Source organism: Rhinopithecus bieti, unplaced genomic scaffold (genome assembly GCF_001698545.2).
Source record: "Rhinopithecus bieti isolate Rb0 unplaced genomic scaffold, ASM169854v2 scaffold_11161, whole genome shotgun sequence".
Lineage (NCBI taxonomy): Eukaryota > Metazoa > Chordata > Mammalia > Primates > Cercopithecidae > Rhinopithecus > Rhinopithecus bieti.
This window is the reverse complement of record NW_016806937.1, coordinates 2,792,272-2,813,728: the sequence shown is the minus strand read 5'-3', so window position 1 is coordinate 2,813,728 and position 21,457 is coordinate 2,792,272. Positions and strand designations below refer to the sequence as shown.

At 39.7% G+C, this 21,457-nt stretch overlaps 1 protein-coding gene across 6 annotated transcripts in view; it reads left to right on the top strand.

Moving 5' to 3' along the window:
* CNOT1 (CCR4-NOT transcription complex subunit 1) overlaps window positions 1-21,457 on the top strand; it is an 81,148-nt gene that overhangs the window by 51,064 nt on the left and 8,627 nt on the right. For 3 of the 6 annotated variants that reach the window (XM_017878946.1, XM_017878947.1, XM_017878945.1), the window contains exons 19-37: window positions 199-315; window positions 579-689; window positions 1,116-1,193; window positions 1,367-1,544; window positions 2,357-2,487; window positions 3,895-4,191; window positions 5,215-5,355; window positions 5,448-5,552; window positions 6,165-6,284; window positions 8,095-8,286; window positions 9,131-9,273; window positions 9,780-9,888; window positions 9,987-10,156; window positions 10,818-11,049; window positions 13,296-13,544; window positions 15,320-15,483; window positions 15,640-15,757; window positions 17,348-17,449; window positions 19,013-19,186. In XM_017878946.1, coding sequence (XP_017734435.1) covers window positions 199-315; window positions 579-689; window positions 1,116-1,193; window positions 1,367-1,544; window positions 2,357-2,487; window positions 3,895-4,191; window positions 5,215-5,355; window positions 5,448-5,552; window positions 6,165-6,284; window positions 8,095-8,286; window positions 9,131-9,273; window positions 9,780-9,888; window positions 9,987-10,156; window positions 10,818-11,049; window positions 13,296-13,544; window positions 15,320-15,483; window positions 15,640-15,757; window positions 17,348-17,449; window positions 19,013-19,186 — 2,931 coding nt within the window. Of the gene's footprint in view, window positions 1-198; window positions 316-578; window positions 690-1,115; window positions 1,194-1,366; window positions 1,545-2,356; window positions 2,488-3,894; window positions 4,192-5,214; window positions 5,356-5,447; window positions 5,553-6,164; window positions 6,285-8,094; window positions 8,287-9,130; window positions 9,274-9,779; window positions 9,889-9,986; window positions 10,157-10,817; window positions 11,071-13,295; window positions 13,545-15,319; window positions 15,484-15,639; window positions 15,758-17,347; window positions 17,450-19,012; window positions 19,187-21,457 lie in introns of all 6 variants that reach the window. The other 3 variants (XM_017878943.1, XM_017878944.1, XM_017878942.1) reach the window with 1 other exon arrangement.

Genomic DNA, 21,457 nt, shown 5'->3' with positions numbered 1-21,457 from the left:
TTCTTAAAGGTAAAATGGCACTGTTGAATCATGAACACAGCAAAATGATATTGATAATGATATACGGAGTAATTCTACTTTGGGGCCTGTTCTTAGAAATGATGACTTGTCTTTAGGATAATGGAATTCTCAAATACTTAGTTGAGTTTTCTTTCATAAGCTCATACTCATGTCTTTCTTAATCTTACACTATTTCAGGTGCTCCTGACCTCAGATAAAGCTGCGGCCAATTTCTCAGATCGTTCTTTGCTGAAGAACTTGGGACATTGGCTAGGAATGATCACATTAGCTAAAAACAAACCCATCTTACACACTGTGAGTTTCAGCTAAATGTGTAAAAATTGAGAATCTTCAGCACATTATGATTATTGGCTGTTTGGAGCTATTTAATGATTATTGGGGTTTTATAAGACTTTGGCCCATGTTTTGAGTTGTTAACCCCTTTTTGTAAGGCAAGGACTAGACATTATGTTGGTTCCTGTTTTGGGGATAAGCTTGGCAAAATACTTTTCTTTGGTTATGTTATACCCTTTTGGGGGGTATATTCCCAGCTTTTGAAAGTATTTTTCTTATTCTAGGACTTGGATGTGAAATCATTGCTGCTAGAGGCTTATGTTAAAGGTCAACAAGAATTGCTCTACGTGGTGCCCTTTGTTGCCAAAGTCTTAGAATCTAGCATTCGTAGTGTGGTGAGTAGATTTTAATATTTTATTTATGGCTAATTCCTAAGCATTGCTTTGTTTTAGCATGAGGTCAAGAGATTATATTCTTAGTTCTTGTGAGGTAAAGCTAGTTAAGTCTGTTTTCCTTTATGGCACTTGGATTTCCAATTTGAGAGGCTGGGTAAAATAGGAAAGATTGTGATGGTTGGCTTTGATTTTGGTGTTTTGTTTTGTTTTGTTTTGAAATGTGATATAGGTGAGAAGGCTAGGGGTTTTGTTATGGCTACACAGGCATAAGTGTTTAACTATTTTTGTTTTTTTTTTTAATCCTTGTTTTTTGTTTTTTGTTTGTTTTGCTCCCCCCCCACCAAGTTATGTTGTGTTGAAGTGTTTTAAATAATCCAAATTAAAGGGCACCTTTTGGGCTAGCTTAACATAATAGCTTTTCTTTAGGTTTTTAGGCCACCAAACCCTTGGACAATGGCAATTATGAATGTATTAGCTGAGCTACATCAGGAGCATGACTTAAAGGTAATTTACTGCTTCCTTGTCCTCTGGAACATTCTTTGCCTTCACATTATTAAAACTTACAGTGAAGGCAGGGTATTTTGGGGGAAGTACTGTAGTAACTGAAAGTAGAGTATATTATGAATAAAACTAAAATTTTCTTTTAAAAATTCTAATCCAACTCTGGAACTATGCAGTTAAACTTGAAGTTTGAAATTGAGGTTCTCTGCAAGAACCTTGCATTAGACATCAATGAGCTAAAACCTGGAAACCTCCTAAAGGATAAAGATCGCCTGAAGAATTTAGATGAGCAACTCTCTGCTCCAAAGAAAGATGTCAAGCAGCCAGAAGAACTCCCTCCCATCACAACCACAAGTAAGTGTGCTAAGTCGTCAAGGAAGGCTCCTGTTAGCCAGGATATTCTCTTAAATGGTACATGTCCACGTATATAGGAAACTAATTTCCCACATAATGTAGTAGTGAAACTTTGTATGCATTTTGGTGAGCCTTCTAATTATCAAGCAAAAGTAATGACTACGCCTTGTGTTACCATCTTAGATTCCATCCTGGCAGTTCATGCATATTGTTAACTAAATGTGATTTAATCAGTTGCCTCTCATATCCTAGCTAGGTCAGGTTATCTCTGTTGTGTGAAGTTCCAGAAATAACTGCATACTATGATGGCCTGTTAACCCCTCAAATCTGGGTATGGCTAGACCTGCTCAATCTGCCAAGGGAATTGGACTGTTGACTACATGAAGAAGATGAGAGAAGGGTGCAGGAGTGTTGAATGATTGGGAGTTGTGGTTAGAATAAATTGAGCTTTTCTTTCTTTCTCAGTCCTCAGCAGCTGAGAATCCCCAGATAATCCAAGGAACAGGCTAGGTTGAAAACAGACATCTTAATATAGACTGAATTTGTAGGACTTGGGCCTGAGAATGTGGCATGGCTGCTCAGTTGATTTCTGTGCTGTGGGGCACTGCCACTGACATACTTTTAACGTGCTTCGTGTATATCTGTTATAACAGAATTTCCCTTTCAGGGTGGGAAAAATAAGACCTGCTACATCCTTCCCTCCTCCCCCAATTAGTTTAATTAGATAATGGCCACTTAATAAAATTAAGCTAATTTTATAGTAAAGTCAACAAATGTACTTTTTAAATCTCTTTTTATTACTTTACATTTAGCAACTTCTACTACACCAGCTACCAACACCACTTGTACAGCCACGGTTCCACCACAGCCACAGTACAGCTACCATGACATCAATGTCTATTCCCTTGCAGGCCTGGCACCACACATTACTCTAAATCCAACAGTAAGTAAACACTGCGCCATTCTCCCAGCTTCTAGTTTGTGGTTTGGTCACCTTTTCTTCAGCTCTTTGCCCTTCCCTCTGGATTCCTAGGTTGTAGAGTTTGTCAGAGAGGATGGAGATCTAGAACTGCTGTGTAGTTCAGTTGGGATTTTTCTTCTTCCCTTAAGAAATAGAGTGACTAGATGTTGGTTATATTGCCTCGTATCCAAACCCATGATACTAAAATTTAGCTGGCAATAAAATCACAATCTCCAGGAATTCCTTACACAGAGTAAAAGATGCTTAATGTATACCATAGCTTTTTATTTTCTTTGTCTTGTCACTTTAGCCTTCTGCAGTAAGCCATTTCTTCCAGCTGAAGGCTAGAAATGAGCTGATCGTGCATGTGTGTAAAATTTCTAGGCTAAGATCTTGAAGTAGGACTTAGTACTTTGAGTTATGTTGTTGTGGCCTGGGTTCCGGAAGGAGGTCTGATAAAATATGGTCATGTAAGATGACCTCTCATCAATCCTTTTTCCTATACTTAGTATTTGCTTTGTACATTCAAGGGGAAATTGTATTGTTATCTTTAGTCTTTTATTCTACTTAACAGAATATATAATCCAGAATCAGGTGACTGGAGTTTTCATTGTCCTTACTTTTTAGAAACTGAAAATATTCACAAATACAGGAGTAACATTAATACATTGAGCTTTTATTAAAAGGAATTGAAAGGGTATCAGAGAAATCATTTTAACCTTTTGTCCCCTGCTGCCAATAGACATGTCACTTAGTTTTGAGGGGTGGAGTGAGAGGCAGTGAGACACCTAGATCCAAAATTACGATTCATCTTTAGAATACTAGTTTATTTTTTTAATTCAACAAGTTAAAGGGACCAAGTAAGTTTTGGGGCATAATTTATGCCTACAATAAAAGATTAGAAACAGCCTTTCAAGTGAAGCCAAACATTTCAGTGGGTACTGTAAAATGCTCACTATTCTGATGAATGAATTTTAATATTAATAGTTTTTGTAGGAAGTCTTTTTTCTGTAAACTTGATTCTTTTACATTTTTCAAGTTAATAGAGAAGTTGCTTTCTTTTAAGAGCACTTGAGCCACAAATTTAAAATAAGCCAGCAGTATGTCTTTAAGTAGTTAATGCATATTATAATGAACAGCTTGTCCATTAAACTTGGATTTTAAAAAAAGACATATATATATATTATTGTGTATCATAGGGTATACTGAATACTTTTCCCTGTATGGAGCCCAGTTTCTGTTACCCAGATTTTCCATTGGTTAACTTTTAAGTAGAAACTGGTAGTTTTTGGTTAACCTTGATTTACAAAATCATGAGTGTGATTGCCAGTAGGAATTGGATTGTCTTATTTAAACAAGGTGTTGACTTTGTCCTCCCCAACCCCCCAGATTCCCTTGTTTCAGGCCCATCCACAGTTGAAGCAGTGTGTGCGTCAGGCGATTGAACGGGCTGTCCAGGAGCTGGTCCATCCTGTGGTTGATCGATCAATTAAGATTGCCATGACTACTTGTGAGCAAATAGTCAGGAAGGATTTTGCTCTGGATTCGGAGGAATCTCGAATGCGAATAGCAGCTCATCACATGATGCGTAACTTGACAGCTGGAATGGCTATGATTACATGCAGGGAACCTTTGCTCATGAGCATATCTACCAACCTAAAAAACAGTTTTGCCTCAGCCCTTCGTGTAAGTTGGCTATTTCCTTGGTATAGGCACAGAACATATTACTGCTTGTCTGTAATAATTTTTTTCTTTGCCTGTATATGGCACTGGGCATTACCACTTATTCTTAATAATCACTATATTTGTTTGATATCTTCCATCATTTTAGATTGTAATTCTGTGAGGCAAAGCATCATGGCTGTGCTTTTTTTTTTTTTTTTTGGCTATTGTATCCTCAACACAATGTTTGACAGATAGTAGATACCCAAATATTTGTTGGTTTAAATAAATTAAGATTTAAAAAGGAAATGTGAAATCTAACAATCCTCATTTCTGTTAATCAGGAAGGATGAAAGCTGTTTGAGAAGGCCGATATAAAATGACTTAAAGTGATGTTGCATGTGCACACACTTTTCAAATAATTCACTTACTAGTTTTGAGTCTCACATATCATGATTAATAATTTGTTTACTGCTTTACTGATTTTTTTGGGGTTTTTGCCTTTTATTTTTTAATGTTTATTTCATGAGACAGGATCTCACTCTGTAGCTTAGGCTAGAGTGCAGTGGTGCAGTCTTGGCTCACTGCATCCTCAACCTCTGAGGTTCAACTGATTCTTATGCTTCAGCCTCCCAAGTAACTGGGATTACAGGCATGTGCTACCACGCCCAGCTAATTTATGTATTTTTTTAGTAGAGAAGTGCTTTCACCATGTTGGCTAGGCTGGTCTCGAACTCCTGGCCTCAAGTGGTCTACCTGCCTCGGCCTCCCAAAATACTGGGATTACAGGTGTGAGTCACCACGTCTGGCCTGCTTTACTGATTTTAAGACATGTTCACCATAAACTGATAAGGTGTCTAGGATATTTTTGTCTTAAAAGTGAGGAAGCTGTTAAGACTATTTCAAGATCACAGCTGATTCATAAGTAGAGTCAGAACTTAAAATGCATTTGCCAAATGCACTGCATTTTCTACTATCCTGTCTGTCCACATCAACTTTCAAGTCTTTTTTCTTCTATTCCCCCCACCCCCCGACCTCCATTAATAGACTGCTTCCCCACAACAAAGGGAAATGATGGATCAGGCAGCTGCTCAATTAGCTCAGGACAATTGTGAGTTGGCTTGCTGTTTTATTCAGAAGACTGCAGTAGAAAAAGCAGGCCCTGAGATGGACAAGAGATTAGCAACTGTAAGTGTTTAGAATTTGCCTTTTAAGATTTTATTTTTTAATTTAGGGAAGTGCCTTATAACAGGAACCTCAGTGACTTTTTTTGTTTGCAGGAATTTGAGCTGAGAAAACATGCTAGGCAAGAAGGACGCAGATACTGTGATCCTGTTGTTTTAACATATCAAGCCGAACGGATGCCAGAGCAAATCAGGCTGAAAGTGAGAATTGGGGCTGTGCCTCTCCCTATCCTATCTTTGTTTTATTTTTAATGTTCTTGTTGATTGAACTCCTTAATGGGACTAGGACAGCAGGGTTAAATGTTGTTTATGAGAAAACATCTTAACTTGATAGCATTTCACTTAATGGCTGCCTGTGGAGCAGGTATGGAAATAGCTCTACATTCCCTTGCTTCTCCAAAGTTGTTGAAATGCTGCTACTGTAAGGAGTTCATGTGCCTTCTAGTTTTCATGTTTCCCACCTTGGGCTTCTCACATTAATGGTTGCTTATTGTTCCCAATGAGACAGGGATAAATCTGATAATACTTACCAACTCTAAGGGAGAATTGCACTGGCATCGTCCCATGTGAGGTACTTTCCAAGAGAAACTCTCAGTTAATTTATAAATGAGATGACTCTTAGCAGGATTCAGGGAAATGAGAAGCCCTCTTCTGAACTGCATTTGTTAGTGTGCATGTATTCTTAATCATACTGTTATATGTTGTAATGACTCTTGTGTCCCTGAGCTTACTCACATGCAGACTTTCCACTTTCAAAACAGTTTATTTTGATTGTTGAGTGAATTCTGTCAAAATAGATTTTCTTCTTTCAAGGTTGGTGGTGTGGACCCAAAGCAGTTGGCTGTTTACGAAGAGTTTGCACGCAACGTTCCTGGCTTCTTGCCTACAAATGACTTAAGTCAGCCCACAGGATTTTTAGCCCAGCCCATGAAGGTAAATGTGTTTTAGATTAAATCGAGTGTTTTGCCAATTAATTTAAATGTTTTGACGTTTAATATATGTTTTGACTTGCTTCCTGGGAGAATAATTTACAGGGAACCTATAGTTTTTGAGTTGTAGGTATTCTTTGTGTCCAATTAAGTATGACATACAGGGGATTAAAGAAAAAATTGACGTGGGTGTGGGTGATTTATCTTTAATGTTTGGCCTAATTAGAGGAATTTGCATGGTAACATAATAACTTTTGGGTTTTTATTTTTAAATTTTATTATTTATTTTTTTGAGACAGGGTCTTTCTCTGTCACCCAGGCTGGAGTGCAGTGGTGTGATCTCAGCTCATTGCAGCCTCCACCTCCCAGGCTGAAGTGATCCTCCCACCTCAGCCTACTGAGGAGCTAGGACTACAGGCGTGCACCACCTTGCTCAGCTAATTTTTGTATTTTTTATAAAGATGGGGTTTTGCCATGTTGCACAGGCTAGGCTCAAATTCCTGACCTCAAGTGATCGCCCATCTCAGCCTCCTAAAGTGCTAAGATTACAGGCCTGAGCCATTATGCCCAGACTTCCCATTTTTTAAATAAAAGAATTTTCTAAAAGTTTCAGAGGTGTTTACAGAAAACTTGGAAATATAGGGAAAAACATCTTCCCGCTGAACCAGTTGAGAGTAAGTTGCTGACCTGATAGCCCTATCACTCCTGAATCCTTTGGTTTGTATTTCTTTTTTTTTGTTTGTTTGAGACGGAGTCTCGCTCTGCCGCCCAGGCTGGAGTGCTGTGGCCGGATCTCAGCTCACTGCAGGCTCCGCCTCCCGGGTTCATGCCATTCTCCTGCCTCAGCCTCCCGAGTAGCTGGGACTACAGGCGCCCACCACCTCGCCCGGCTAATTTTTTTGTATTTTTTAGTAGAGACGGGGTGTTTCACCGTGTTAGCCAGGATGGTCTTGATCTCCTGACCTCATGATCCGCCCGTCTCGGCCTCCCAAAGTGCTGGGATTAGAGGCTTGAGCCACCACGCCCGGCCTGGTTTGTATTTCTTATAAAGCCTTTTTCCTGTGTGACCACGGCAGAACCATTAAGGTCAGAAATGAATACTAATACCTTACTCCATCTAATTCATAGACCTCATTCAAGTTTCACCAAGTATCCCAATAATGTATAGTAAAAGACTTGTTTTAGAATCACACATTTCTTCAGTTGTCATATTTTTAAAGTCTCCCTCAGTTCTAGCTGGTGTAGGTAACTCAGTTTTTCCTCATCTTTCATGACCATAACACTTCTGAAGATTATAGGCTAATTATTTTCTAAATGGCTTGATTTATTTGTCCAGTGTATTCTCATGGCTAGATTCAGATAATGCATTTTAAAAAATAGGAATAGCTCAGAAGTAATGCTGTATTCTTATTCTGTCCTGTCAGGCTTTGACAGTTGGACTGAGTACTATACTTTTCATGGTTTGAAACACTTTCTTAGGATGTAGAGGGCTTAGTAAATGGTGCAAGTGGTGCTGCCCTCAGTCTGTCCCGTTATTACTAATGCTCTCTTTTATCACTTGATTATGCTGCTGTCTGCCAGGTTTTCCTCTCTCAAATGAAACACCTCTTCCTTTGTGCCACCTTGTACCACCCCACTTGATGGTATTAATTCTGAATAGCTCAGGAAGAAGGAAAAGAAGGGGGCCTCCATGTTTGAATGTAAAATAAGAAAAAGGGAGTAAACATACTAATAGACCTCTATTTGATACATGTGTCAATAAAAAACCTTAACATTCTTTTGTCTCTTGTTGGTTGTTTCCTTCTCTAAAACAGCAAGCTTGGGCAACAGATGATGTAGCTCAGATTTATGATAAGTGTATTACAGAACTGGAACAGCATCTACATGCCATCCCACCAACTTTGGCCATGAACCCTCAAGCTCAGGCTCTTCGAAGTCTCTTGGAGGTTGTAGTTTTATCTCGGAACTCTCGGGATGCCATAGCTGCTCTTGGATTGCTCCAAAAGGTTGGTTCTTAAGCTATTACTTTTAGAAAATGCTAGGTGTGTAAACATTTATTGACCTGCGCCACTGTCTACATATTTATACAGTTAAGCTTAAGATTTCATAATATAAATCAAGTTCTATAAGTGGGTGATTTTTTTTTTTTTCCAATGTAGAATGTAGTCGTAGCAGTTTTGAATGGTAAAATTGGAAATCTTTATTTTTTTCTTAAAGATATTCCTGAGATGTGATTTGAAGAAACTTTAAAAGCCCTTCACTTGTGTGTGTGTGTGTGTGTGTGTGTGTGTTTAAAAGACAGGGTCTTTCTCTGTCACCCAGGCTTGAGTGCAGTGACGTGATCATGGACTCAAGTGAGCCTCCCACTTTACCTTCTAGAGTAGCTGGGGTTACAGGTGCGCACTGTCAAGCCAAGCTAATTTTTAATTTTTTTTGTAGAGACAGGTCTTGCTTTGTTGCCCAGGTTGTTCTCAATCTCCTGGGCTCAAGTGGCCTTCCCTCCTGAGCCTCCCAAAGCATTGACATTATAGGCATGAGCCACTGAGCCCAGCTGCCCTTTAGATTTTGAGGGACAAGTTGATCCAAGAATTTGGATCAGGGTAGGTAGGGAGCCCTGGGTTTTAACTACAGCAGAGCCTTTTATGACAATTAAGAGCACAGAATGAACTAAAACCAGATAGAATTTAGAGTGTGTGTGATAGGCAACTGAAGGGGATGTTTGGAGAGTGGAAAGGACAGGGAGGCTTTGGAAGGTATTTGGTACTTGGCATTATGATTTGGTTTCTGGCTGTGATAGTTGGGCCAAGCACCATATTTTCCATGGGTCTGAACACTTTCTTTCTCCCATAGGCTGTAGAGGGCTTACTAGATGCCACAAGTGGTGCTGATGCTGACCTGCTGCTGCGCTACAGGGAATGCCACCTCTTGGTACTAAAAGCTCTGCAGGATGGCCGGGCATATGGGTCTCCATGGTGCAACAAACAGATCACAAGGTCAGTAGCCATCTTCGAAAAGTAGTGAGTATTGGATCTCAACTGCCTTTTGACATAGATAGTACTATTTATGTCCAGGGGTTTCCCTTTTTTCTAGTAGGTAGGTGGGACACTTGGACTTCCTACTTCTGAGAGGTGAGAATTGTTAAGTAGTTGTTTTCCATCTGGTCTCTACCTTCTCCCCATGTTGGATATAGAAAACCAGTACCTTGTTTTGGGCAATAAATTGTAGGTCATTGTTTTAAAAGGTTTCAGTGATTTCTCAGAAGTAGTATTCATGTATAAGTATTTTAATGTCTTAAATGGAATCCTCTGTATCCTAGGTTTTGAAAGCAAAGCCTGGGCTATCTGTTCTATTTCATTACTGGCTGTTTTTAAATTTGGATACTGATTTACAGTTGAATCTCAAGACATTCTTAATTTGGAGCAAATTTCCATTGAGTACAATGGGAACTTTATACAGTATGGTTAAGCCTATATGAGTAAAGATACTGAACTTTTTCTAGGTGCCTAATTGAATGTCGGGATGAATATAAATATAATGTGGAGGCTGTGGAGCTGCTAATTCGCAATCATTTGGTTAATATGCAGCAGTATGATCTTCATCTAGCTCAGGTATGGAAGGAATTTACTTGCAAGGACAAAAGGACTCAGGGAAGTATGTTTGCTCTTAAGTGTTTTCCCTCTTAACGTTGTGTTTTCTGTGTTGCCAGTCAATGGAGAATGGCTTAAACTACATGGCTGTGGCATTCGCTATGCAGTTAGTAAAAATCCTGCTGGTGGATGAAAGGAGTGTTGCTCATGTTACTGAGGCAGATCTGTTCCACACCATTGAAACCCTCATGAGGATTAATGCTCATTCCAGAGGCAATGCTCCAGAAGGGTGAGGATGAAACACTTTGAGATCCCTGTGCATTTAGTAGTCTCCTAATATCTTTAGGGATGAATGTGCAGACTTACTAACATTACTTGTTACAACTGTTTTACCAACCACATATGGGTGGGTAGCTTTGGTAAGGGCCAATATTGTCACTTGAAGTATGAATGCTTAATTGACTGCCAAGTCTTCTTGGCACAGAGCAGTACATACGGTACCAGACTTAGTGTCAGAGTCCTGTGTTTAAGCCCTGGTCATGCCACTTAAAAGATTTCTGATTTTAGGCAAATTGACTCACCCTCCTTAAACCTATACTTTATAGAAAATGGGAATAATTTCTCAGAGAAGTAACGTAAAGAAAGCAAGAGAAGTAACGTAAAGAAAGCATGGTACATACTAGGCAAGCAGTGAATATTTGTTGACTCTGAACATCAGCTTCATTTAAATGAACACGTTTTTTGGGCAAGAAGTAGCTTAACTGAGGGCAGTCGTTTGCATGTTATGTGCTCATGAGCAAGTGGATAAGAGACTAAGGATAGTTTGGTTTCAGTGTGGAAGTGGTAAACCACTCTTGTGGTTGCTGTTAAATAAGTAAACTATACATCTGTATGTATGTAAAATCACAGCTATAGGTAGACTGATTTTCACCCTGGATTTATTGTACTAGATTGCCCCAGCTGATGGAAGTAGTGCGATCCAACTATGAAGCAATGATTGATCGTGCTCATGGAGGCCCAAACTTTATGATGCATTCTGGGATCTCTCAAGCCTCAGAGTATGATGACCCTCCAGGCCTGAGGGAGAAGGCAGAGTATCTTCTGAGGGAATGGGTGAATCTCTACCATTCAGCAGCAGCTGGCCGCGACAGTACCAAAGCTTTCTCGGCGTTTGTTGGACAGGTAGAGCTTTTGGAAAGAAAGGTGCTTTTTATTCAACATAAGTAGGGTGTGATGCCTCCAATATTAAAGCTCAGTATTACGTACCTGTGGTCAGACAGTTACCTCCATACTCATGCAAACCCAGTCATCATTGTATGGTTAAATTACAACCTGTTTTCTCATGGTTGATCACTAAGCAATAAAGGCAACATTCCCTCTCACCGTTGATTCTATATTCCATTTCAGTTGTCACAGCTACAAAGTACAATGGGTCAGATAATGAATAATGAAACTACAAAGTGTATTTTTACTAGCACTGATGGGACTGTGGGCTAATAAATATGTGAAATTCTCACAATAGCCCACATTAAAAAAAATGACAAAACAAAAATGCTTATTTAAATGGTAGAATGTTTTATTGTATTTTCTAATTTAAGTATCTACCTAAACATAGTGACATGTTCCTTTGGAAAATAATTTCCAGTATTTTCATTAGATTTGATACAAATTGGACTTTGACTTAAAAGTGTTAGGAACAAAGCTTCTAGCTGAAAATCAGATTTGGCAGGAATGTTTGTGAATAGGATGAACAGGAAAAATGTCAGAACCGAGCCATAGTACCATTTAGCATTCTGTTTTTGATTGTCACTGGTTGCTTTCGGTGACTGTGAGGGAATCACACAATAAGTTCATGTGTCCTAATTATAACTTGGCAAGAGTGGTACTTTTCCTGAATTGACTTTGGAATTTCCTATATTAGAACTGTTGTAATTTTTCAGGGTGAGTTGTCTGCTTATTTCTGCAGATTGACCATTATATTTCTTCAGACTGAACTCAAAAGTTTTAGGTATATTGCTAAAGAAAGATTACAAATTAGGTCTCTTTTCAAATTAATGATAGTTGAATGTGGAAGAGCTGACTTCAGTTCTAGAAGTTATTTGAAATTAGGTTTACTTTTCAAAATGAATGTTACTCAGTAAATCATACTGAGTATACTTCTCCCCTAAAAGAATCCAGGGAATTACAAAGCATACCCTACTGAAAAGTTACTACTGCATGTTTATAGTCTGATTTATAATTTGAATGGAAAAAATTGGAATCCATTGGTCTTTCTGATCATTACTGTTTCATGGGTATGGATGTGGCACCTGTCTCAGCCCTTCCTGCTGGCTTATTTGCTCTCATTTCATCTTTCTCTTGAAAACGATAGTGTATTATACTTTTCTGTGCTGTTTTATATCCTTCTGAAAATTCTTTCCTTCTTGTGCTCCTACTTGACCATAGTACTCTGTCCTTATTCCTCAGTCACTTTTAGTTTTACAGATACCAATGTAGACAAAGTCCCTTTGCCATGCTGGCATTCTGTCCTGGTAGGGTACAGTATTATCATAGTCTAACCAATTAAGTTGTCTTTACTGTTTATCAGGGACAGTTAAGTTGTTTCAAAAATTTCAAGGTAACCTTGAAGTTTTTTTTTCTGAACTTGGTTTCTCTGTTTAGTAAGTACTGACCTGTTCTTCCTCTGTAGCCTTAATGCGTATTTCACTGTTGTCTTTTTTGTTTGTTTGTTTTAAAGGGGTGAGGGGAACTAGCCAAATAACATTCCCGCTGTGCTTCACTTGTAATTCATATGTCATATAGTTTCTAATTTTTCCTTTCTTTTAAATAAACTTGTGTTTCCCATATTATTTTAACTTAATATAACATTTTATTACATTAAAATATCTAGATCAGATTTGTGTGTATTTCCATTTGGTACTTACCTATTGTACAAATTATTGATTTTTCTGGGGGTAGCTTGTTGGAGTTTTAAAAGCTTTGTTACTAAGTTAGTTCGAGGAAATTATCTTCAAATCCTTGAGAAGTAAATTACCTTAAATTCTGTGAGAAATAAAATATATGCAATTTAGTCTCCTCTTTTGGAGTCCACAATGTCTTAATATGACTTAAAGATACGAACAGTTGGTTTTGTTTGCATGGTTAATTTTCCAAATTATTTGGTGGGGACCTACTGTTCAAAATTGCCATGATAATCTGTCTGTCAGTTTCCATCTTCCCTGTTCTACATTAAACTTAAAACTGGAGGAATTCTGTCATGGCACCTTAATGGGAAAATAATTCTGATAATACGTTTATTACAATGTAAGAATTAGAAATATGACAGTAGGAACAAATGAGAATCTCTCTTAAGCATGAAAATTAAAAGTATATCAGGTTTATTTGTGTGTGTTATCTCATTGTGTCTTTATTTTTTGTTCCTGTGGTAGATGCACCAGCAAGGAATACTGAAGACCGATGATCTCATAACAAGGTTCTTTCGTCTGTGTACTGAAATGTGTGTTGAAATCAGTTACCGTGCTCAGGCTGAGCAGCAGCACAATCCTGCTGCTAATCCCACCATGATCCGAGCCAAGTGCTATCACAACCTGGATGCCTTTGTTCGACTCATTGCACTGCTCGTGAAACACTCAGGGGAGGCCACCAACACTGTCACAAAGATTAATCTGCTGAACAAGGTCTGAAATCCTTTCTTGCCTTAGTCTTGGTCTACATCAGTGGGATTTTTTTTTTTTTTTTTTTTGAGAGAGTCTCACTCTGTCACCCAGGCTGAAGTGCCTCCCAAGTAGCTGGGAACATAGGCATGAGCCACGATGCCTGGAGCTTTTCTATTTTTAGTAGAGACAGGGTCTCACCATGTTGCCCAAGCGGGTCTCAAACACCTGGTCTCAAGTGATCCACCTGCCTTGGCTTCCCAGAGTGCTAGGATTATGGGCATGAACCACCTTGCTTGGCCACATCAGTGGTTTCTTTCTTTCTTTTTTTTTTTTTTTTTGAAACGGAGTCTCACTCTGTCGCCCAGGCTGGAGTGCAGTGGTGTGATCTCGGCTCACTGCAAACTCTGCCTCCTAGATTTGTATCTACCTCCTCTCTACACCATTCTCCTGCCTCAGCCTCGCGAGTAGCTGGGACTACAGGCACTCACCACCACGCCCGGCGAATTTTTTTGTATTTTTTGTTTTGTTTGTTTTATGTTTTTTGAGACGGAGTCTCATTCTGTCACCCAGGTTGGAGTGCAGTGGCGCGATCTCGGCTCACTGCAAGCTCTGCCTCCCAGGTTCACACCATTCTCCTGCCTCAGCCTCCCGAGTAGCTGGGATTACAGGCGCCCACCACTGTGCCCTGCTAATTTTCTGTATTTTTAGTAGAGACGGGGTTTCACCGTGTTAGCCAGGACGATCTTGATCTCCCGACCTCGTGATCCGCCAGCCTTGGCCTCCCAAAGTGCTGGGATTACAGGCGTGAACCACCGAGCTGGGTCACATCAGTGGTTCTTAACCCTATTTGAGTCCCTCAAGTGATCTGCCTGCCTCGGCTTCCCAAAGTGCTGGGATTACAGGCATGAGCCACCATGCCTGGCCACATCAGTGGTTCTTAACCCTATTGAGGCCAACCCTTCCCCAAAACATTTTGTTAACACCTCTTTTCTGTCCTGAAATTAAATTTGTAGATAATATGTAAACATATCTGCTCTGTCTTAGAAACAGAATATAGTGCCTTAACAGAAACACAAAAAGAGATCATAATGTATTTCAGTATGTTAATGCTTGGTAGTGACTACAGTATGAATTTGCCCCATACACAGAATCACTGTGAGTGGGTGGCTAGAAGTGCCCCCTGCTGATAGATTGGCAACTCAAGTATGTGAGTGACATTAGTCATTGGCTTATTTACACAGTGGAGTTCTTGGAAATCTGAATATTAAAGCAGTGCAAAAATACGTGTAAAAATGGACTTTGATTTTGGATTTGGGAAATTAGAGATGTGTTCTTCAAGCCCCTCACTGTTCAGTGGGCAAGTCAAGTGGAATGAGATCTCTGCAGCCTAACAGCTTTCCTGGCCCCTGCCTACTAAATGCCAAGATAAGTGTACATCATTGCCACATGTCAACTTCATGTCAGACCAGACAAATTAGATTGTTATATTGTGTTAACATGGTGAAATGTAAGGGGGCCTTGCTGATTTCTAGAGCTGAAAAACCACTGGGTGTTTGTAGAGAGTATTCAGGTGTGGTCCAAGGATGTTGAAATTCAAAGAAACATACAAAACACTGAAGGCGGAGTCAGACCAATTTATGGCTTCATGGGCTACCGGCATGTAATTTTGTATTCAAATTGTATATATGCTTTATTTTAATGTTGGGTTTAAGAATGCAGAGTTTAAAAAGCATGACATCAAAGTGGTGAGTGAATTATCTGAATGATTTACAAGCTCTAATTTGTGTTTTATATAGGTCCTTGGTATAGTAGTGGGAGTTCTCCTTCAGGATCATGATGTTCGTCAGAGTGAATTTCAGCAGCTTCCCTACCATCGAATTTTTATCATGCTTCTCTTGGAACTCAATGCACCTGAGCATGTGTTGGAAACCATTAATTTCCAGACACTTACAGCTTTCTGGTGAGTATTGCGTTTGAGGTTTTGTGTTAAGGTTTGCTGGATTAATACAGTAAAATTTGGGGAGTAGAACCCTCGAGCATTTTGAGCCTACGTTCATGTGCTGTTCACCGTATTTAAGTTGGACTGTGCTTCTGACTAAGGTTTTTCTTCTTTCAGCAATACATTCCACATCTTGAGGCCTACCAAAGCTCCTGGCTTTGTATATGCCTGGCTTGAACTGATTTCTCATCGGATATTTATTGCAAGAATGCTGGCACATACGCCACAGCAGAAGGTGTGGCTGCAGTTTATCTCCTGTAGATGAAGACTATAACTACCTGGGCTTATTTATTAGCATTGCCTATAGATTTCTGTTAGTCATTTAGTAGTAATTGTACTTCTTCCAAACTTAGTTGGGAATTCTATTTAGTGTTCACTCAAGTCAAGTACTTGACTGCCTCTGCCTGAAAGCCATTCTTCAGTGATTAGGTGTTGCTGCTTCAAGGTTGTGGGCCACCTGTGTCAGTCTTGCAAGTTTTTTAAAATTGTTTTTTCCTTTCTTTTAAAATGTTTTGCTTCTTTATACACAGGAATGATTTATTTTACATATTTGTCAGTTAAGGGTTTTTTTTTGGGTGGTAGGGGTGTTGTTTTTAAAGTTGAAATCCGTGTGTGCCCTCATAAATATCTGAATAAATCTCTGGGTAATAGGGCTCTGGAGCTTGTTGGTTTTACAGACTCTCACTTTAAATGTGGAAGGCTCTCAAACTAAGGTTGAGGACTACTGGGCTACGTTATTTTGAAGGATTATGATCCAGTTCTATTTAAAAGTTCTTTATCTAATTGGTAATACAACACAGTTAACATGAGAAGTTTTTTCCTCTCATCTTGGAATTAAATTGGCAAATGAGTACTGCAGCAAGTACCATTCTTTGGCCCCTCAGATCAGAAGAAATGTGACTGCTATGTAATGGAGTGAACTTGACAAAGAAGGTGAAATAGCTCTTAAATGAAGTTGGTTTTGTTTGGTAGAGAAGGGTATTCCAGGAGGAAGAAACACAACATATTAAAAACAGTTATCCAAGAATTAATTGAACATAATTGGTATAGTTGGGGGAGGGTGAGCAGGCTGACTTTGGCTGAAAAATAGAGAATTCATGTTGTGGACTCAATAAGGTTATTTGCGAAGAGTTGAGGAGTTGAAAGAGGGAAAAGAAATGGCCGAGACTTAATAAGGAATTAAGAAAACACATTTCTAGTTGTCAGTTTCTGCAGTTGACTGTTTTGTGTTCTATCAAAAGTTTTTTTGAATTTTTAAATTTTGCCTCAGGTACACAGGGACCATTATGTCTTGAAATCTCTGGAGCCAGTTTGTTTCAAATATTATTTTCCACTATCTCCGTAATAACTTGGTCCTTTTTAATCTTTTTAATGCCAATCTTTTTTCTTTTCTTTTTTTTTTTTTTTTTTTTTTTTTTGAGACGGAGTTTTGCTCTTGTTGTGTAGGCTGGAGTGCAGTGCCGCAACCTCGGCTCACTGCAACCTCTGCCTCCCAGGTTGAAGTAATTCTCATGCCTCAGCCTCTGGAGTAGCTGAGATTACAGGTGACCACCACCACGCCTGGCTAATTTTTTGTATTTTTAGTAGAGACAGGGTTTCAACATGTTGGCCAGGCTGGTCGCGAACTCCTGACTTCAGGTGATCCAACGGCAGTCAGCCTCCCAGAGTGCTGGTATTACAGGCGTGAGCCACTGTGCCTGACCTTTAATGCTGATCTTTAGTAGAGGTACTTTTAAGAAGTTAAGTCAGTGTAGCTGCTTGGGCAGCTTGTAGTGGCTGAAAAACAGCTGAGTATAATTATGACTCATACATTTATTTCTTTCAGGGGTGGCCTATGTATGCACAGCTACTGATTGATTTATTCAAATATTTAGCGCCTTTCCTTAGAAATGTGGAACTCACCAAACCTATGCAAATCCTCTACAAGGTAATTAACTTGGATTTATTACAAATTAAAATAACAGATCTTAAAAATACACTTTAGGAATCTGAGGCCTTATTTTCATTTTATTAAACCTTTAAGGCAAGACATACATTCAGAAAAGTGTAAAAACCAAGTGTACTTGCATAATCAGCACCCAGATTGTACAGTGTTTGTATGTTCAACTTTAGAAGATACTACAGTTTTATAAAGTGTTTGTATCAGTTTACACTTTTAAACAGCACAGAGGAGTTACTCCTTTTCCCACATCTTGCCATACCTGGTATTGTCTGTTTTTCATTTTAGCCATTTTGGCAGTTGTATTGTGAGATCTCATTGTGGATTTAATTTCCTTGGTGATTTATCTTTTTTTTTTTTTTTTTTTTTTTTTGGGGAGACAGTCTTACTCCGAAACCCAGGCTGGAGTGCAGTGGCGCGATCTCAGCTTACTGTAACCTCTGCCTCCCAGGTTCAAGTGGTTCTTGTGCCTCAGCCTCCCTAGTAGCGGAGACTACAGGCATGTGCCAGCACGCCTGGCTAATTTTTTGTATTTTTAGTAGACATGGGGTCTCATCACGTTGGCTACACTTGTCTCAAACTCCGGACCTTAAGTGGTCCGTCCACCTCAGCCTCCTGAAGTGCTGGGATTACAGGCCTGAGCCACTGCACCCAGCCTCCTTGATGATTTCTTAATGAGGTTTTCATGTGTAGATCAGCCATGGATATCACCTTTTTGCGGTGCTCCTCTTCCAGTCTTGGCTCTTGTTTGTATTTTTATTTATTAAATAATTCTTTATATGTTTTAAATGCAAGCCCTTTGTTACTGTTTATTCAAACATCTCCCATTGTCACAGCTTGCCCTTTTACTCCCTTAAAGGGGAGGTGTCTTTTGAGGATCAGAAGCTTTAAAATTTATTGTAGTCAAAATTGCAGATTTTTAAACTTCTATTAAAAGTTGCTTTTTGTGACTTGCGTAGGAAATCTTTGCATGTCTCAATATGCTAAGGTGTTCTATTTTCCACCTATCTGAATTGTCAGATTTGTGAGCATAAAATCATTGAATGTTCTGAAACTATTTTTTATGACTGTAGGATCTGTAATGTGTCACTCCTCACATTAATGATTTTTGTGTTTTCTCTTGTCAGTCTTGGTTAGGGTTTATCAATTTATTTTTTCTAATAACGATCTTGGGCTTTGATTTTCTCCCTTTCGGTACTTTAAAAAATTAATTATACGCTTTTACTCTGCTTTGATTTTCATTAGTTCTTTTTTTTTGAAGCTTCTGAAGATAGATGCTTACATCATTGTATCTTTGTTTTTTGTCTAGTCTCCTCTTCCAGCATATTCATTTCAGCCTGTAAACTCCTGATGCCTAGTTTTTCGTCATACCTAAATGGAAATATTTGATAAATCGTCTGTGATAATGTTAATTAAAGCCTAAAACTTTTAAAGAAATGTTACTAAAGTATACTTTATTCTTTTTTGGGGGGGGTCGCTTAACGTTATAATAGGAAAACGTTACTCCATTTTCCTTAGTGTGGAAATATTTTTCTTGTTTTTTAAAAATAGGGCACTTTAAGAGTGCTGCTGGTTCTTTTGCATGATTTCCCAGAGTTCCTTTGTGATTACCATTATGGGTTCTGTGATGTGATCCCACCTAATTGTATCCAGTTAAGAAATTTGATCCTGAGTGCCTTTCCAAGAAACATGAGGCTCCCTGACCCATTCACTCCTAATCTAAAGGTAAGGTTCTAACTAGTTAAAGGAAAACTTGTGTCTTAGTATTTCAGTCCTTTCTCTGATAAGTAGACTGTTATGCACTTCCCTACCCACATAACATGCACATTGTTAAGGGTACTATTTAAAGGAAATACCATGTTATTAAGCCTGATATAGGGTATGATATTGTTGCTATTGCTGTTGCTAGTGAATATTGATTCACAGCCTTTTTCTAGTTGCTAGTTTTCATATTAATTTTGATATTAAATTTAGCTCTATTTACAGAACCCCAGCTTAGGTGTTGGGGCAGTCATTTGCTGGGTGTGCCCCCCATGGCAAAGAATTGCAGAACAAACAGACTTTTGTAATCTTTTTCTTTTTTTGAGGCAGTCTTACTCTGTGACCCAGGCTGGAGTGCAGTGGCGCAATCTTGGCTCACTGCAACCTCCCCTTCGCTGGTTCAAGCTATTCTCCTGCCTCAGCCTCCCAAGTAGCTGGGATTATGGGCACGCGCCACCACACTTGGCTAATTTTTGTATGTGTTTAGTAGATACGGGGTTTCGCCTTGTTAGCCAGGTTGGTTTCAAGCTCCTGACCTCAAGTGATCTGCCTGCCTTGGCCTCCTAAAGTGCTGGGATTACAGGTGTAAGCCACCACGCCCTGCCATAGTCTCCATATTTCACAGTTTTGTGTGTCTGTGTGCTTGTGCAGTTGTTCCTTGGTCCCTTGCTATTCTTGGAGGATTGGTTCTAGGACCCACTGGGACACCGAATTTTAAGTAAGCTTAAGTCTCGTATGTAAAGTGGCATATAACCTTTGCGTATCCCCTTAAATGATCTGTATTGCTTATGATACCTAATGTAGTGTAATGCTATTATGGAAATAACTATTTTAAACTATGTTAGTAACTTACTAAAATTTGTGCTTTTTAATTGTTGTATTATTTTATTATTTATTTGAGACGGAGTCTCGCTCTTTTGCCCAGGCTGAAGTGCAGTGGCGCAATCTCAGTTCACTGCAACCTCTGCCTCATGGGGTCCAGTGATTTTCCTGCCTCAGCCTCCCAAGCAGCTGGTACTATAGGTGCCCGCCACCATGCCTGGCTAATTTTTTTTTGTATTTTTAGTAGTGACGGGGTTTCACTAGTTGGCTAGGCTGGTCTCAAACTCCTGCCCTCATCATCTGCCTGCCCTGGCCTCCCAAAGTGCTGGGATTACAGGCATGAGCCACCACACCCGGCCTTTATTGTTGTATTATTTTTTATTGACCCCATCGTCACCCTCCATATTTTCTATTTGAGGTTAATTGGATATGGGACCTAAGGGTATGGAGAACCCACTGTATTTTTTTAAGTCATTGGAATAAAGGAGAGAGAGGACCACTTAAAATCTCAACACCCTGACATGGCTACTATAGTTTGTTTGTTTAAGAGAGGGCGTTCTCGCTGTGTTGCCGAGACTGAAGGGCAGTGACTATTCACAGGTGCGAACATAGTGCACTTCAGCCTCAGGCTCCTGTGCTCAAGCTGTCCTCCTGCCTCAGCCTCCAGAGTAGCTGGGACTAGAGGTGCACACCACTAGAAGAGCCCAGCTATAGTTTAAATGTAGTCTCTACTCTGTCACATGCATTTTTTTGTTTGTTTTTGTTTTGAGACAGAGTTTCGCTCGTTGCCCAGGCTGGAGTGCAATGGCACGATCTCTGGCTCACTGCAACCTCTGCCTCCTGGGTTCAAGCGATTCTCCTGCCTCAGCCTCCCAAGCAGCTGGGATTACAGGCACCACACCCAGCTAATTTTGTATTTTTAGTAGAGACGGGGTTTCTCTCTTTTTTTTTTTTTTTTTTTTTTGTGAGACGGAGTCTGGCTCTGTCGCCCAGGCTGGAGTGCGGTGGCTGGATCTCAGCTCACTGCAAGCTCCGCCTCCCAGGTTCACGCCATTCTCCTGCCTCCGCCTCCCAAGTAGCGGGGACTACAGGCGCCCGCCTCGTCGCCCGGCTAGATTTTTGTATTCTTTAGTAGAGACGGGGTTTCACCGTATTAGCCAGGATGGTCTCGATCTCCTGACCTTGTGATCCGCGAGACGGGGTTTCTCTATGTTGGTCAGGGTGGTCTTGACCTCTGAACCGCAGGTGATCCACCTGCCTCAGCCTCCCAAAGTGCTGGGATTACAGGCATGAGCCACCGCGCCCGGCTTCATTTTTTTTTTTAAAAAAAGGAGTAAGTGTGATGTCTTGCTGGGGCTGCTTTTCAAAGACTCTTGGTGAGTGAGGAATCTTATTCGGGATTATTATTTTGAC